The following is an 18,584-nucleotide window of genomic DNA, read 5'->3' on the forward strand; positions in this document are numbered from 1 at the left end:
TTTGTCTTAGATTGACTTGAAAGGGATGACACTACGATGTTGCCACTTTTTAATTTCTTCACTTTTTTGACAGACTTTAATAATTGTTGTGGCAGCACCGGCTATTTGGTGACCGTGCGGACGAATTCTTGGTAACAAAATTAAAAAATATATACTTTGACAATGACATTGACATGAGTACTGTCAGGTGCGGAAGAAGACGAAGACGATTTTAGATTCGTGTTGTGTTGCGAATAATTAATAATTATTATTGAACAATTAGAAAATTAATTTAAAATGTAAGTAAAATTATTTATTATAATACTAGAAGTTAAAGTTAAAAATTATGATAATGAGCTAATGATAATTCAGTTTAAAACTACATAAACTATACATTGAGGTCTTGTAAAATCTAACTTTTAAAGTTTTCAGCATATTATTGAAGAGTCAATCATGGATCAAAATATAACTCCGGCAAATATGCTAGAGTAAGTATATCTTGATGTTCTCCTGATCATTTAACAAAAGAGACTACTGACTACTGCAGTATAAGTTTTAGTACTTAGCAAGCATGAACTCTACTAGCTGGTTAATGACCTCAATAGATAATATACTATAATAATAAAATATGTCTAAAGTATTGATTTATCATTAAAATATTAAATACTAGCTGTGCCCCGCGGTGTTACCCGCGGTTTAAGTGATATAAGAGTTTATGATAGTGATGATGTTTAAGATGAAGGTAATTTGCATAGTAGCATATGCTTTCCGCTCTTAAAACAACGTCAAAACTCCCAAACTTGTATCTATAAAGAATCAGGAGTTCTCTCAGCACCTTCCGAACCATGGTATACCTTGGTGCAAAATCTTACTTGTTGGTGGCATATGCTTAGAATACTGCTCACGAAACCGAAGTCACCACATATTTCCATATAAATTTTGAGGAGTTCCCTCCATTACTTATGGATCTCTTCATCAGGTCACCACTTTTATGAATATGGTACCAAATTAGAATGATAACCTATACACCAAAAGAAAAATTTTGAAAATCAGTTTACAAACAGCGGAGTAATCGTTGAAGATAAAATAACGAACATAACACCTCCTCCATTTCTAAAGTCGGTTAAAATTGTAGCCTATGTGTTATTCTGATGTATAAGCTATATTATTGTAAAGTTTCAGTAAAATCTGTACAGTAGTTTTTGTGTGAAAGAGTAACAAACATCCATACATCCAAACAAACTTTTGCCTTTATAATATTAGTAGGACATGCTTGCCAATATTTAATAATAAATATGTTATTTTCAGCCTTCAAAGAAAGTTTGAATAAATTAATACATAACAAAACTTTAATTCATACATTTTAAATAGCTTTTATCTATTATGTTTATAATTATTATTTGACTTTTTCTTTTGTAGATCCACTGATGACAACACTGAGGAACCTACCAAATTAACTCTTGCCTATGAAAAATTGTATGAGATACCAAAAGCAGTAGTTACAAGATTCTCCAATCACATCCAGTATTTAGATATAAGCCACAATAAAATCACGTAAGTTATTGAACATTCAGGCACACTTACAAGGCTAAAGATATCATAATAGATAATGATAATGATAGAGAAACCCAGAGTATGAAGAACAATTAAAGTATCTCGGACTTACCACATTGGAAGAGTGTAGGATGAGAGGCAGCCTTATAGAAACATTCAAAATACTTACTGGTTACTACAATGTCGATGGAATTGAAAATTTGTTCGTCTTAAATGAAAACAATCATCTTCGGGTACATCCACTGAAGCTATGGAGAATACCACATAAGAGCAATCCCCTAAAACACTTCTTACCCAATAGAGTAGTTTCTGAGTGGAACAAGCTGTCTGAAAATGTAATAATGGCACCTACAGTAAATTCTCTAAAGAACAGACTGGACAAACTTTAAATCGTATGATACACACGCATCAGCTTATAAGCTGCTAGTGTGCTTATTGATATAATTATAATAATAATGTTATTGAATAGCAACAAAGATGGATGATATTTATATATCAACCCAGGGATACCTTTAACCAGCGTTGCCAGACGTCCCGATTTATTCATCAAAATTAAATGTACCGAGCGGGATAGGCGCAGTGCGGGACTGGGGAAAGCCCGAACGTACGTGCAGTGTGCTGAGTAAGAAAGATGTGTAATGAAGAAAAGAGTGTGGGAGGTAGAGGGGTGGATCTTTGGCTACTTTAGCTATATTCTATTGTCATGCTCACGTAAACGTTATTTTAACGCAAATAAAAATTCAAAAATTTTTTTATGTAAGTATAAATGTAAAGTTTTTTAAATTTTGATTTGCGTTAAAATAACGTTTTTTTTCTTTGTCCTGCTTTTGAGTGAAAAAGCCCGCTTTTTCACTCAAAAAGATCCAAAGTCCCGACTTGACACAAAAAAAATCTGGCAACACTTCCTTTAACCCACGCCACATTTACCTTTTAAGAGGATACACCAGGGGCGAGAGAAATTGAAAATAGGTATTTGAAAATCTATTGCTGTCTCACCAATCTCAAGTCTCCCACCGCAGAGCGCGATAGAGACAACACGACAAAAGTTCTAATAAAAGAACAGAAAATCTTCGATTCGTTGTCCGCTGATTCCTTCTCCAAAACTTAACCGATTTAAGTACTTTCTTCATGAAGAATTAAAGCAAGGCTTAAGCTGTGTTCCTATGTTTTATTTTTTTTGTATATTTTAGCCAGTTTTGTTTTCTGGGTGTTTGAACACAGAGGAAAATCTTGCCATTTTTTTGGGTTTTTGGACGTTCTTATCTTTTTTAATAATAAAATTATGAAAAAAAAGAAAACATAGGGACATGCTAATAGTGGCCATAGATATTCAGGAAAAAAAATCATAACTCTACCGGCATTATCCAGGGAGAAAACAGGGGACAGCGTTTGTATGGAAACACGGCGGTGTGGACTCTTCTTAAGGTTCGCGCTCACTTTGTCGGCGCGTGCCGGGGCGGGTTGGGGCGCAGCGCAGCGCAAAATGCGTTATAGCACACTATTGCCGGGTCGGGTCTCATCGCATTGACGGATTTTAACGCTCACTGTGCCGGGGCGGGTCGGCGCGCAACGCATTGACTGATTTTGAGCCGAGGCTTATCGAGCCGCATCGCATCACTACCGCGCGCCGCTTGCTATAGCACACTGTTGCCGGGGCGCAGTGGGTCTTGTCGGGCCGTGTCGCATTGACGAAAATCCGCCGATCAAAAATCCGCGCTGATGCGCCCCGGCACAGTGTACGATACGCGCATCCGCTTCCATACAAATTGTATGGAGGCGGATTTTTGCGATACGCCCCGGCACGCTGAGCCCCGGCACGGCCCGTCTCAGTGTGCTCACTCCTTTACAGTGCAAAAAAGATTAAGAAAAATCATATCAATTTGTTGTCCTCAGGAATCTTGATGCTCTGGTGCATTTCATACATTTGACATCACTCATTGCTGATGATAATCCAATAACAGAAAACTGCTGCCTGCCACCAATGCCTAAACTAGAAATATTATGGTAAATATTACTTATAACTATTTATTGTTCATAAGTATTTTGAAACATACCAAGTTTCATTGAAGTTAGACAAGTAATAACTAATAACACTATATGTCTTGCAAAACAACCAGTAATTGTTTCAATTCATTATTTACAGGCTGAACAGGTGCAAAATAGCATCAATTTACCCATGGGTGGGTAAACTCAGAGAGTCCTGTCCAAACTTAACTTACTTGTCGTTGATGGGCAACCCAGCTGCTCCAAGTTATTTCAATGGGGGAACATTCTATGAGTATCTACAATACAGGTGAGTTTAAATCTTAATTCATTATTTCTTGTTCATGTTTTGTGTATCATGAACAATACCAACAAGAGTCTAGTTTTATTTATGTTATCTGCTGGATAAAAGTAATTATAATTGAAATATTTATTAGATAACTAGAAGACGCCCGTGACTCTGTTGCGTAAAAATTTGTTTATCGCACGGGAACCATACATTTTACCTGGATAAAAAGTATGTCCTTTCCCCAGACTCAAAGTACATATCTCCATTCAAAATTTTGCAAAATTGGTTTAGTGGTTTGACTGTGAAGAGGTTGACTGACAGACTTACACACGTTTGCATATATTATTACTATGGATATATTTTTTGTTGCATTATTAAATATACAATACTAGATGACGCCCGCAACTCCGTTGCGCCAAAACTCGTTTATCGCGCGGGAACCGTACATTTTTTGGGACAAAAAGTGTCCTATGTCCTTTCCCGGGACTCCAGGTATCTTCATACCAAATTTCAGCAGAATCGGTTCAGCGGCTCAGGCGTGCAGACGTAACAGACAGACACACTTTCGCATTTATAATATTAGCATGGATACATGCTGTTTTTAGATCATTTTCTTTATACCATGTTAATTAGCTATACTTTTCAGGCTTTTTGTCATCTCACATTTTCCATCCCTTACACATCTGGACGACAGAAGAGTGACAGAAGATCAAAGGACCGAGTCGGAGAGGCTGTATAAAAGACCTCTTCTGGAACGCATCGTTAATCCTAAAACAGGAAGCATACCACAGTTGTTGATAAAATCTGTGACTTGGAGTTCTGTTCACAACAAACTGAGCACTATATTGGGTAAAGAAAGGAGGGAGCAAAGAAATTTATTCATATAGAATGAAAATGTGTCATGTAAGTAAGAAAACTTATTAATATGACTATTGTTGAATGGATGTTCCTCAGTGCCGTAAAAAGAGCAGTACCCAGGCACAGGGCGTAGACTCTGGGGGGGAGCGCAAAAATGGCCAAACCAGGCAGGAGTTTTTTCGGTTTGCTCCAGATAATAGTTCCCGCTGCGCCCCTAGAGCACAATTCCAACACTAAAATAGACCTTATACATTGCTTTGGGTAATATAATACGCTCGACACTAGAAGCTCGCAAAGGACGCAAAAAAGACTGTTTACGGCACTGATGTTCCTGAATAGTTATGAAAAATGATAGTTGCGCTTTAAGATCTTTCTACTTTACAAAACATGACGTAACACTTTATACAACTTTAGGATAGGGTGATTATATCACAAATCAGTCTTTTTCCTAATAGTTTAAGATTTAATTAAACATAGGTGCCTTAAAATCACTGTAGTATTAAGTAACATTTTTATAATAATTATTATGTACTTGTAGATTATACTTTGTATTTTTATATTAATCAAAATAATAGATACTCTATTAAAATTAAGTAAGTCACATAAAGATATTATTTTATATAATATAGTGTTGTGCCAAAATTGGATTTGTTTATGATTATCATAATAATTTACAATATTATATAATTTTTACTATACTTTTGTTGCTTTAAATTTCGAAACTAAACTTTTAATTACAAAAAAGTAATTCTCTTTAATATAAATGCATAATAACTATTAATTATTATTTAACCCCTATAATATTAGTCTTTTTGTGGGAAATTAAATAATGTCTTATCAATCAACAAAGTACTTTCAAATGTAATGGCAAAACGGCAGCTTATTATAATAGTTGAGGGGATTTTTATTTAATAAATAAAAAAGACATTCGTAATGAAATTAATATACTTAATAAATAATAAATTAATAACAGAAGGTATTATTTTCTAATGTTTAATATTTACAATGATATAGCGTACTAAATAAGATTGTATTTTGTTTTGCAGTGATATAGTCCGGTCGCAAAACATGCAGAAATTCGTGTTTTGTAACATCTCTCTTACAGTTGCGCACGAAGTTATTTCACCAGATCACCTGTTTCATACAACACAAAGTGATTTTTATATAGAAATAAAATATAAATGCATTAAAGTATACCATCGACCATGGTACTCTGTTTCATCTACAGCATGGCTGGTGAGACATGGTCAATACTTAAGGAGAGTACTTGGTACTCGATTTTCATCATAATTATGTAATAAAATTAGGTACTTAATTTTTGACCCCCTTTAAATAAACAAAAATGGACACTTAGTAAATTACTATGCGGCGGCCACGGCGCGGCGGCATGCGCCCCGCCCCGCGCGCGGTGTCCATGCGTTGGTTATTTAACTTTAAGCTACATTTACTCAGTGATCAATTAATATTATTTTTTTATATATATTTTTTTTCAACTTATGTAAAAGCCGAATATCACGTCCTCGAGTATTGAACATGTCTCACCAGTCATGCTGTAGATTCAAGGTGAGCACCCTTCTTTTATCTGAGGGTACGTAATAGCTTTTAGCACCCAGTACATTCGTGTGCCAGTAAAACATACTTAATATACGTTCGATGTACGAATTTCTCCGTGCTCCGCGACCGGACTATACAGGGTGTAACAAAAATAAGTGATAACACTTTAGGGTGTGTACGTGTTCCTTGTAGAGAGTTCACTGTGAAAGTAGCAGCGCTGAAAGACCAATTTTTTTTACTTTTGTATGGGGAAACTCGTGGCGCTCGGGCTGCCCATACAAAAGTGAAAAAAAAAATTCGTCTGCCACTTTCACAAGGAACACGTACACACCCTAAAGTATTATCACTTATTTTTGTTACACCCTGTATAATTATTCTCAGTCGTATAATTCGTATTTGGGTCTCTTCCACGCGGTCAAGTCGACATATGGTATGGCGTCGTAGTCCTCGCAGCTGTATTTGGGGTTGTATTTCGTCTCCAGCTCAAACGCCCTCCTCTGAACATATCTGACGTCACTGTTGTCACAAATTAGCCGTGCCATAGACGCCTTCTTAATTTCTTTTAGTTGTTCTGGAAATTATAAATTATTGTTATTAATACTAATGTTATAAATGCGAAAGTGTGTTTGTTTGTTATCCCTTTCATCCTGAAAACCGCTAAAAAATTATACAGCATTTGCTACTTTGGAGTTCGGAAAAGGACATAATGTTATTATTTTGGAAAATGTGCGATTCCGAAGCAATAAATGAATTACTAAACAGTACACAACAAAGTTTCAGACAACAGTCAACGCCTATTTAGTATTCATAATTACTATTTAGTATTAATTATTTGTATTATTAAGTGCTTATTTGTATTTAAGAGTCCGGGTGCCATCGCAGTTCTCACACAAACGTAATACCAAGATAATTTCCCATACGAGAATATTTACCATATTTGAGTTATTATTCAGCTTAAGATAGTAATTACCTAGGTTCTTTTACAAAGATTCACTGCAAAATATTTACATACCAAAAATATAAACGATTAAGTACAATATTTACATGCTAAATTGTAATCGTTCATATTTTTTGGTATGTAAATTTTTTGCAGTGAATCTTTGTACAGGAACCTATGTAATTACTATCTTAAGCTGAATAATAACTCAAATATGGTAAATATTCTCGTATGGGAAATGATCTTGGTATAACGTTTGTATGAGAATTGCGATGGCACCTGGACTCTTAAGTACTAGAATAGACCAGCAGTATCAATGACGTTATTGAGGAAAATACTACGGTATTAGTATTATTAGTTATTAAACCTTGCGTCCGAAAATCCCAAATATCTTACGGAACCTTATATTTTTCCAAAATAAAAATTAGCCTATGTTCAGCAGAAATAATGCAGGATTCCAATGGTAAAAGAATTTTTCAAATCGGTCCAGTAGTTTCGGAGCCTATTCGACTCAAACAAACAAACAAACAAACAAACAAACAAAAAATCAAATCTTTCCTCTTTATAATAGTAGTGTAGACAGTACAATATACAGGGTGTAACAAAACTAAGGATAATACTTTAGGATGTGTATAAGTTCTCGCTTTGAAAGTAGCAGAGCTCAAAGAGTAACTTTTTTTAACTTTTGTATGGGAAAATCCACGACGCTGGGCGCTTGCCTATACAGATCACATAAATAATATCAGCGCTGTTAGTTTCATATTGAATTCTACATTATTTATAAGGGACAGATACACATCTTAAAGTATTATCACTTGTTTTGTTACACCTTGTATATATTCAAATATCTAAGTTAAAGGAGTTACGTTTCTATATCGTATGCACGGAGTGAGTAATCCATGCAAATGTCAATACATATTATTAAAATATAAAAGCAATGACATTTACGGCGTGACACTTTCACTGATTAAAGAAAACAATAAAATCAATAGACAGGAAGTTGTCGCACGAAAAATATGGTAGGTAAATAATAAATATAACAATATCATAAAAATACAGATTGTTATGCCAAAGAAATCAATGATAAATCAAGGTTAAAAAGCATACCATTAAAACGTAATACCAACAAGAAAAACCTTGCAATTACTTGGTTCTCAGAATTAATACTTCATGGAAATTCCGAATCGATACTTGAATTAATTAAAATTTAATAATGTACGCGAGCGATGCCACGATTTTATTAGTGAAGACAATATTAAGCGGTCTCTATACGTTGGACAATGAATACCTAATGCTGAACCAATATTAAGCGATTAAGAATGTGTAGAGACTGGAAGGGCATTTTCGTGTACGATTGATATTTTTGGATTATTGACTTTGTAGGGTAGGTAAATCACACATTTAGGGTTAGTAAAAATGTTCCATGAGTAATATTTTGTTTAAGAAGACGAGTTACTTACATTAAGAAGAGTGTTTGTTCTCAGCTTGTACCTTGTAATCTAAATATTATAATAGCTAAAAGCGTACAAAAATGTTGTAAAGATGACGGAATACTCACCTGGTGTAAATGAATGTGGCATTTCGCTGTTGTCATAGAAGAATCGGTCTCCGATCCTTGTGCGATAGAACTGCTCTGCGACTATACACTGGAAGGTCTGTCCCAGAATCGAACCCTGGATGTCACTCTCCAAAGAGCCTCCGACGAAAAGATCTATGTCATCGACGTGCTCGTAGTATTTTGTTAGCAAGTTAATGCGCTAGAAAAAATAAAGTTGTTAGACAAATCAGACGGTCTGAACAATGTATCTAGTGGTCACAAAGCTTGTGTGGAGTACGTAATATAATAGCTCCCACTCCGGTTTCGGTGACGGTGGCCGGTTTAATTGAAGCCAGGCCAGCTACGCAGGAGTAATTTTATAGTGCCCAAGTGTGTGCGCAGTACACAAGAGCACTCTCTATTCCTTTACTTTTTTTTATGAAATAAGGGGGCAAACGAGCAAACGGGTCACCTGATGGAAAGCAACTTCCGTCGCCCATGGACACTCGCAGCATCAGAAGAGCTGCAGGTGCGTTGCCGGCCTTTTAAGGGGTAATAGGGGAGGGTAGGGAAGGGATTAGGAGAGGGTAGGGAAGGGATTAGGGGAGGGTAGGAAAAGGAAAAGGGTAGGGGATTGGGCCTCCGGTAAACTCACTCACTCGGCGAAACACAGCGGAAGTGCTGTTTCACGCCGGTTTTATGTGAGGACGTGGTATTTCTCCGGTCGAGCCGGCCCATTCGTGCCGTAGCATGGCTCTCCCACGTCAAGACTTACTCTCATAACCCAGTGGGACGGATTACGGAAGATCGACACGACTGGCGAGAGATCAGGCGCAGGACCGACTTTTTACATGCCCATCCGACGCATGGATCATCTTACTTGTCAGAAAATCAGGTGATCAGCCTGCATTGTCCTAACCAAACTTGGAAATAACATGTTTCCAACGCGGGAATCGAACTCACGACCTCCGAGTCAATAGCCACGCTCTATACCACTAGACCACGGAAGCGTTACATAGATGAATTGCTAAGTGTCAATACTCGCATGCGAATATTGTTGCTATCGCGTTCTTAGGATAGGCATAGTTCTTTGTCATATTATAAAGTTAAACAAACTTACATCTTGTGGGATCTCACCAGCTAAGTCTTGGAAACTCTTAGCTCTTCGCAAACCACAGGTTTCTCTGGAATACGGTTAAATACCATTTCAATTTGCCTCATCAATCGACAACATTTAATATCTCATCATCCAACAAATCTTACCTAAAATCATTGTAAGACCCAATGCCGTGATCTCTTCCCCTCTGTATGTCCATAGCGATGAGGTCCAACCCCCATTTGTTATGAGATTTGAACAGCATGTTCGTTATTTCTCCTGTACAGTGGGAGTCCGCCTCCCCCGCCCGCTGGGTCACTATACCTCTGAGTATATCGTTAAACGACTCCGCTGATGACTCCAACAGATATGGGTTAAAGTAGTGGTCGCTCAACCTGAAATTTAAGTGGAACTAGGAAACGAAATTTAGCGCATATTATTAAGAAAAAAGTTTTATTCTTTATAATATGCGCTAAGGTTCTTTAATTCCTATTGTTTATTTTATAAGATAACTGAAATATAAGGTGGTAACAATGAGATAAATATGGAATTTCCCCCAAGAATCTTATGACCCACAGTTTGTTTAGCGAAGACTTGGCAACGAACAAATAATTTCTTGTATTTGAATCGTTTTTGGTCGTAAAAAATGGTGTAATACTTGTACATATACGCGGACTGGTAAGACGCGGGGCACGTCATGATGGAATCCGGGATGATGGTGTGGAGGAACCGGAAGGCTCCAGCCCCAAAACCGTTTATCACCCCAGGATTCACGTCTTCGTTGTAGTCTCTGTTGTAGAGGGAGGTCGGGGATATCCTGTAATAGCGAAGGTAGCCTTCTCCTGGAACACGTATAAGGTTTAGCTTCGACTCCTTAGGTCCTCGTTATGTCATATTTTAGGCTATAATTGACAATGTATGCACCATTTATACTGCCACCATAATAAGTGCGGAGCTGCTTATAATATGCGCAATCATAAACATATCTTTACTAGTTCGTATTCACTATTCGTCTGTAATTGTCCATCATAGCACAATCTGTTAGGTCTAAAAGGCATTGAGTAACTTTGTATGGACCTGTGGCGTCATTTTTTTTTTCCAGCGGCCAGGGATTAAACCAATACTATTTTGTAGCACTACATTAGAGAAACATATATTAGTAATAAAAATTGTTCTAAGTAATATCGGAGCTGAGCTACGATTATTTTAGTACTTATATTTATTTTTGCGCCTTATGTTCACAAAATCAATAGTAATTAACGTTACTTTATGGAGCTATCCTTAACAAACAGGTATAGAAAGGGTATATTAATCTGTTGGATATATATTTCTCACTAGCTATTGTCCACGTCTTCGTCCGCGTCAAATATATGAATAATTTTTCATACATATTTTCACACTGGGTCTAACTCTCGTCCGACTAAAATATTGAGACTTGAGACTATATTTCACTAGACAGTGGTTTTCAAAGGGCCGGATGCAATATTAGGCAATTACATATAATTATTAATGTGTTGTAGGTAAAATGACTCTAGGGTATTGTTCCCATAATATAATGTCGATTATTTCTACTATTTATCGAATTTTGGCCATAGTTCAGTATGAGTTATGACGCCGGACGCCACCTTTCGGCAGAATTTTTAGTCTAGCCTTTAATCTACTTCGCGGTTCATATACACGTCGAGCTGCAGGAATGTTTTATAGAATATTAACTATTTACTTACACAAAAAATATAAAAAAATCAAAACCAAATCTTTAAGAAAATCGAGAAAAAATGGATTTGCATTTTTTTGCGAAAGAAAAATAAATAGTTAAAAAACTCATTAAATGAGGGCGCGTAGTTGTATGTTGGTTATTGTTGTAGTTGGTCATTCTTCTAAAATGAACTAATAACTAAAAATAAAAATAAATGATAAAATGAATTGCACTTGTATCTTTCTACAGGTTCTATCTACAGGTTGTAACAAAACTAAGTGATAATACTTTAGTTAGAGTATATATATTATGTGTCCCTACTCCCTTGTATAGAGTTCACTCTGAAAGAAGCAGCGCTGAAAGACATTTTTTTTTGTAATTTGCATGGGCAAGCGCCCTAGCGTAAAGAGTTTCCTCATACAAAAGTGATAAAAAATATGTTCTTTTTCAGCGCTTCTACTTTAACAGTAAACTCTATACACGAGACTCATACACAGTACACACCCTAAAGTATTATCACTTAGTTTTGTTATACCTTGTATACTAATATTATGAAGCTGAAGTGTTTGTGTGTTTGAAAGTGCTAATCTCAGGAACTGCTTGTTCGATTTGAAAAAATATTTTTGTGTTGAATAGCCCATATATCGAGGAAGGCTTTAAGCTAATAAATCATGCCGTTTTTTATTATTTTCCTGAGTATTTATGTTATGATTGAATGCCTATTAGTTGAAAATACGAACTTAAAATGCCTAATATCTCGGCTCCGATATAGTTTAGCTATATGTCCCCCATAATAAAGTTTACTCCCCTTGATATGTTCTTTCATAATATGCTGGTTTGGTGAGTGGCCGTGAAATTTGAAAATGACGCCAATATTACCCAAACCCCTTTGTTAGATTTTGAAAAACTTAAGCTATACTACTTACCGAAATTCAGAGGCAGCCACTCCTGATAAGTAATATGCTGAATTTCCGCAATAACGATCCGCCTGGCTTCCTGGTAGAGCTTCTCATCGTTCCAAAGTGGGTTGAGGTTGCTCAAGATATCAGCGACTCGATTGTGTTCTCTCAGCAGTAGCGTGTGTAACACAGCTAGGGTCGGTGTCTGATTTATTCTGGTATCACCTGGAATAGAAAAGAGCCACAATAAAGCTGCTTAATGTACTCTACAAAACCCCCTACTCACACAAATTTCTACGCTAGAGCCTACGAATAATAAAAACTAGCTAGAGCAGTATGTCTCGACTGACGGTTTCACAATCATCTTATCAATAGTAAGAGGAGTAGAAATTACCAGCCAAGTAACAGGGTTCCGAAATGTTTCTCAAATCGCAAACTGCTAGTTTATCGTCAACGGAGGGAAGAAACCCTCTCTTTCCTTTTTTCTTTTTGTCTTCTCGTAGTCTACCTCCGCATCTAGTTCTCAACTTTGATGCTATTTTAGGGTCGGATCCATAAATAGGTGACCCATCTAGATAACTTGTTACGGTATTCATCTGAAATAGAAAGAAATTTGATTGACCTTCGGCTATTTGAAGAGCGGTTGCAATGGATGTATCTTATGAACTTCCTGTGTATAATTTTTAGTTAGCATTTTTTTTTTTTGTTAGCATTTTTGACATTATTTACCTGTTCTGCATGTCCCAAACTGCAATCGTCCCTTGGCGTGGTTACACTTCTCACAAAGTTGAGGCATTTCACTCCCTGCTTGCTGTAGAATGGGTCGTCTTCAGGGATGCAAATGGGAATGCACTTGTCGTGCAACATGTCCTGAGGGAGGATGTCCCGGCCGTTTCCTAAACAGCACTGAATGCCGCCTTCGTCTGAAACCAAAAAGTCAAGTACCATCCTCGAAAGTTAATTACATAGTCCTGTGATTCTGGGGCCTGATTCACGGTGCCTAATTCGACTCGGATATGACAACTTTCCTGTGCGACAGCCAAACTAACCTGCGCTGCTTTATTGATCACTTTACAGATAGGAATCCGAGTCGAATAGGAGTTGAGAACGACCCCGCTGAAATTGAAGATTGATTTACCAGTTACTTCCATAGTTTGGAACACGAGGTCGTGAGTGATGAATTGTCCCCACTGCATAGAGAGATACGAGAGCACGTTGCTGGCGACGGGACGATCGGTGAACAATCCAGTTGACAATAACCTCGGATTGGGTAACGGGCAGCTGCTTCTTGATTTTGGCATTGCATATATTCCTACAAAAAGTTGTACTAAGGTTTTAAAGGTAATGAAGACCATCTTACTTCAAGTCCAATGGCGCATTCAGACGTGCGTTGATCTGATGTGGCATTTGGCCACATCAGAACACGCGCACGTCTGAATGCGCCCTCTAAGATCTTATATGACTTAGGTCGTAGAGAGTCTACGAGTTAAGAAACACGGATATAATAAAAAATACGAGGTCTTTAAGCATCATGCTTCACTGCGAAATAATCGTCAAATTTTACTCCAAATAGGCAAAGGATCTCCTACCGTCAGCGTATCTCGGAGCGGTGATGCGAGTAAAAGGCGCTCCGCGGCGGCCCCAAGCCGGGTGCTTCTCGTTGTTACAAGTGCCGTCGATGCTGCGGTACTTGCCGGAGCCGATGCAGCTCACACTCACAGGCTTACAGTAAATCTCATGTGGACGAACGCAGTGATTCTCCAAGAACGAAATGAACGTGTTTGGAGTGACTTCAGTGCTGAAAAGGGATAAAATTGTAGAGCGATCAAAGCAGATGAACCTTTGAATGGGCATTGTCCAAAAAAAATCACATGTACTTTTTATATTTTTTTTCGCTAAAATACTTTATATTCTTAAAATACCCTATATTTTAAGAATATAAATTAAATAATTTTGAAATTCATTGGCTAGTTTTTTCTCAATAATTTTTTAAAGTTTCGCTCTGACGTCATCATCGGCGGCCAATAATTGACCTCTGCAGTATGTTTTTTCCTTTCAATCTTTTTTATAATGGCTGGTTCGTCAGATGCAAGTTCTCATTATGTGAAAGCTGATACGAGAAGCTTACCAAAAGTTCGAAACGTAATGTTGGTCGAATTTATTGCTAATTTAACGCCATTGAAGGTCAAACAAAGGTTAAACATATTTGTTTAAAAATATAAGTAACTAATGGGTATTTTTTTCGTTTATATACAGAAAAACGATCACTGACCTTATTCCTCGAAATGTTTTTGTAATGAACAAAATTAAAAAAAAATGGACAATCCCCATTGTCAAACGCTTTTTAAGGGTTAGTCAGCGAATTCTGAGTGAGTGACTGAACCGTAGAAACGTACCTCAATTTCATCTGCATAAGCTTCGTTGCGGCCAGTAATTCGTGGGACACTTCTGCTGACTTCTTAACGTCATTCGGTAATTTGGAGGAGAAGAAGTGGAGAAGGGCGGGCGAGCTGGTCTCTAAACTAACGCCATTTTTGATGAGCTGGTTAGCCCTTTTCCTCGCCGCCCGCGACAACTCACGACCACATCGCATGCTGTCCGATATTAAATCTTTAGTGATAGGACAGTCGTCTTCTGTAAATTAGAATGTTTTTTTATGAAATAAGGGGGTAAACGAGCAAAAGGGTCACCTGATGGAAAGCAACTTCCGTCGCCCATGGACACTCGCAGCATCAGAAGAGCTACAGGTGCTGCGTTGCCGGCCTTATAAGAGGGAATAGGGTAATAGGAGAGGGTAGGGATGGGAAGGGAATAGGGGAGGGGAGGGGATTTCATTGGGCCTCCGGTAAACTCACTCACTCGGCGAAACACAGCGCAAGCGCTGTTTCACGCCGGTTATCTGTGAGAACGTGGTATTTCTCCGGTCGAGCCGGACCATTCGTGCCGAAGCATGGCTTTCCCACGTATAAATGATCGTGACGTATCAGCCATGATCGTCAAAAGATGTGAGATATTTATGTTACCTAGTATCTGGGAGCACGGCAGTGCTCCAGCCAAGCTTTTTAGCAAAGGCACGGCCGTAGCATACTTTTCTCGAAGCGGTTCGCGGCTTTTTCACACCCCCTTTATCTTCGATGTTAACAAAGCTAGGGATTTAGACTTTCGGTGACTAGGAGCAAGTATTAAAACTAGCTTAACCTCCAAATTACATAAAATTTCGATAAATAGTTTAATAGTTACGGATGATCAAAGTTACTACATTTTGTACTGACTGACAGATCATCAAAATTCTAAGGTAGGTACTTCTAGCAGACTTAGAACCTTGAAATTTGGCAACAAGGTAGGTCGTTATCCACAATGAAAGGAAAAATTATGAAGCTGGCCTGGCCAAGTGCGAGTCGGACTGGCGTACATAGGGTTCCGTACCGTAAATTTGTATGGGAGCCCCCCTTAAATCACAAGTTTATGAACTTTTTATTACTTATTATTAAAGTTGAAATACAATTAAGTATTTTCTGAAATTTTCAAAAACCTTACTTTTACCATTATGGATATAGAGCAAAAAAGGGCAAAAAAACGTGTTTGTTGCATGAGACCCCCGATTAATCATTTATTTTATTTTAGTTGGACTATTAGCTTTTATAGCGACAACAAAAGTACATAATTTGTAAAAAATTAAAATATCTAGCTATTGCGGTTCTCGAGATCTAGCTTCGTGACACACGGACGGACGACAGACAGACAGCGAAGTCTATACTCATTAGGAATAGGCTTCCGTTTTCATCCTTTGGGCAAGGAAACATAAAAACTGAAAAGTATAATATAACTTTATTAAATAAAAGAAAAGATTTTTATGTTTGTGGCTTTGCAAGAACATTAAAAATGAGTTTCGACTCCATAATAATTATTTTACGTACAAAAGGAAAAATAGTGTTAACAAAGTTAACAATGAAACTAGGATAATTAAATTCGATTAAAATATAAATGAAATCAGAGCTGCGAAATACGATGTAAACTCCATACTCGCTCGGTAGATGGTGTAGCACTCCCTTTATATCGCGGTAGCGCTTGTTTGCGGAGTATAATTAATATGGTTTTAAAAAATCCGGGATAGGTCGTAATAGTCATTCGAAAGTAACATCGGTGCACGAATAACCTCCTGAAAGTTCAAAAGTTGTTGGGCTATCGTCATAGAATTTGTACTTTGTAGAAGTGTTACCTACCTGTTATTATCAATTAATTTACGACCTAGAATATATACCTAGAGATAGAGAATGGGTGCTAAGCTAAGTACAGAAAAGTTTTAACGTGACCTGAAAAGAAAAGAAACCTTAAAAAAAGAAATGAAATCCCACCAAAACATTAAATGTAAAAAGGAGCCAAGCAAAATATTGCATAGCCATGCAATGTATCCATCGTAAAAAGTTTTCAGATCACATTCAAGCCAAGCCTTCAACTTATTTTGTAATTTAAATCAACATTCAGTGAATTTATCAATAGTTTTCTTTATTTTATAATTATTATAGTGGCTTGGCAATGAGCACTAGAGAAATAATCAGCAAATGATTGGATTTATTGGGTACCATCGTCCACATGCGTCGTTACATACTAAAAAACGCTTTACGCTTGCCGTTTGTGTAAGTATGAACTACCCCAAATATAAAGTTTTATATTTGTTTTTCTTGTGCTGATTGCCGAGCCACTATAATAATTATAAAATAAAGAAAACTATGGATAAATTCACTGAATGTTGATTTAAATTACAAAATAAGTTGAAGGCTTGGCTTGAATGTGATCTGAAAACTTTTTACGATAGATATATCTTGCTTGGCTCCTTTTTACATCTAATGTTTTGGTGGGATTTTTATAGTTTCCGTTTTGTTGTTGATGGAGTTGCAATTTCACGTGTGAAAAGTTGTGTTGAAGCAAATAAATAAACAGATGTAAAATATTATAATGTTTTATGTTGAATTAATGTTAGAAAATTGTAGGTAAAAATTAATTTTTGCGATGAAAAAACGCGTTGAACTCTTTTTTAAATTGAGCCGTTATTTTTAAAGTATTTACAATAATGTAGAGCACGTATATCTTTCTCTTCTGCTCTATGGCTACAGCATCTTCAGGGCGAGTGAAAGAGGCGGGAAGGTATGGGTCATTAAAATATCGACTATGTTGATGTTATAGAATTAATATTAAAATTACACTTGTAAAGCAACTGCACGACAGGACGCGAGTGAAAGAGGTCGATAGTTATGGGAATAAAGATTATGTTGTAGAATTAATACAGGGTGTAACAAAAATAAGTGATAATACTTTAGGGTGTGTACGTGTTCCTTGTAGAGAGTTCACTGTGAAAGTAGCAGCGATGAAAGACCAAAATTTTTTTTCACTTGTATGGGGAAACTCGTGACGCTCGGGCCCTTGCCCATACAAAAGTGAAAAAAAAATGTTGGTCTTTCAGCGCTGCTACTTTCACAGTGAACTCTCTACAAGGAACACGTACACACCCTAAAGTATTATCACTTATTTTTGTTACACACTGTATATCTAATGAAATTTTTATTTATACTTGCCGATAACATTAGAGAAGAGTAGATCTTTGACAATCGTCGTTGTGCTGGCCAGCAGCGGGCAAACGTCAGCGAACAAATCTTCCAGCAGGAAGTCCCATCCGGAGTTGAAACACCCACTCACAGAAGAAAATAAATAAACTATCACTGGTATTGAGGAATATTTGGTAATTAACATAATTTAAAACCGTTATGTATAACTTTTTTATATTTTTGAGGGATTGTTAAATTTTGCCCTCTATTTATTTTTATAATTTAATTTTTTTGTTTATGATACGTTAGGTCGAACGAAGAAAAGTGTATTGATGTTAATCGAACGAAATTCTCTTATCGGGTCACGTTCATTACAGTACCACTTTGCACAATGTGAACCAACCTTTTACAACATTAATTATGTAATACTTATCTGTGTTAGTCATTGTTGGCTAGTTTTTGTTTACGATACTAAAACCCTGTAACCTATCTATGAAATCTAGTTATAAGTACTATTAGAGAAGTTGATTCCTATGCAAATCGGGGATCTAAGTAGTTTGGTTGCGTTACGTCAAACCCAGCCGACAGATCACAATTAACATTGAATTGACATATTCGACCAAATAACGTTGGTCTGTCAATTGCATAGGAATCAACTT

The 18,584-nt window shown here is 36.9% G+C and overlaps 2 protein-coding genes across 2 annotated transcripts; one reads left to right on the forward strand and one right to left on the reverse strand.

Moving 5' to 3' along the window:
* The first annotated feature begins 231 nt into the window (after positions 1–231).
* Positions 232–4,819, forward strand: LOC121725549 (leucine-rich melanocyte differentiation-associated protein-like). The gene is made up of 6 exons (XM_042112557.1): positions 232–278; positions 405–467; positions 1,399–1,533; positions 3,427–3,537; positions 3,677–3,826; positions 4,452–4,819. Exons 2-6 carry the CDS (start codon positions 433–435, stop codon positions 4,690–4,692), a joined length of 672 nt encoding a protein of 223 aa, XP_041968491.1. The 5' UTR covers positions 232–278; positions 405–432; the 3' UTR covers positions 4,693–4,819.
* A 1,349-nt stretch (positions 4,820–6,168) lies between these two features.
* LOC121725544 (peroxidase-like) lies at positions 6,169–18,206 on the reverse strand. Its single transcript, XM_042112550.1, has 13 exons — positions 17,956–18,206; positions 14,779–15,016; positions 13,972–14,180; positions 13,521–13,694; positions 13,112–13,305; positions 12,777–12,978; positions 12,410–12,607; positions 10,446–10,629; positions 9,955–10,182; positions 9,812–9,875; positions 8,713–8,911; positions 6,584–6,788; positions 6,169–6,351 (listed from the first exon to the last, which is right to left on the reverse strand). Exons 1-12 carry the CDS (start codon positions 18,128–18,130, stop codon positions 6,595–6,597), a joined length of 2,259 nt encoding a protein of 752 aa, XP_041968484.1. The 5' UTR covers positions 18,131–18,206; the 3' UTR covers positions 6,169–6,351; positions 6,584–6,594.
* Between the last annotated feature and the right edge of the window lie 378 nt (positions 18,207–18,584).

Source organism: Aricia agestis, chromosome 3 (assembly GCF_905147365.1).
Source record: "Aricia agestis chromosome 3, ilAriAges1.1, whole genome shotgun sequence".
Classification (NCBI taxonomy): Eukaryota; Metazoa; Arthropoda; class Insecta; order Lepidoptera; family Lycaenidae; genus Aricia; species Aricia agestis.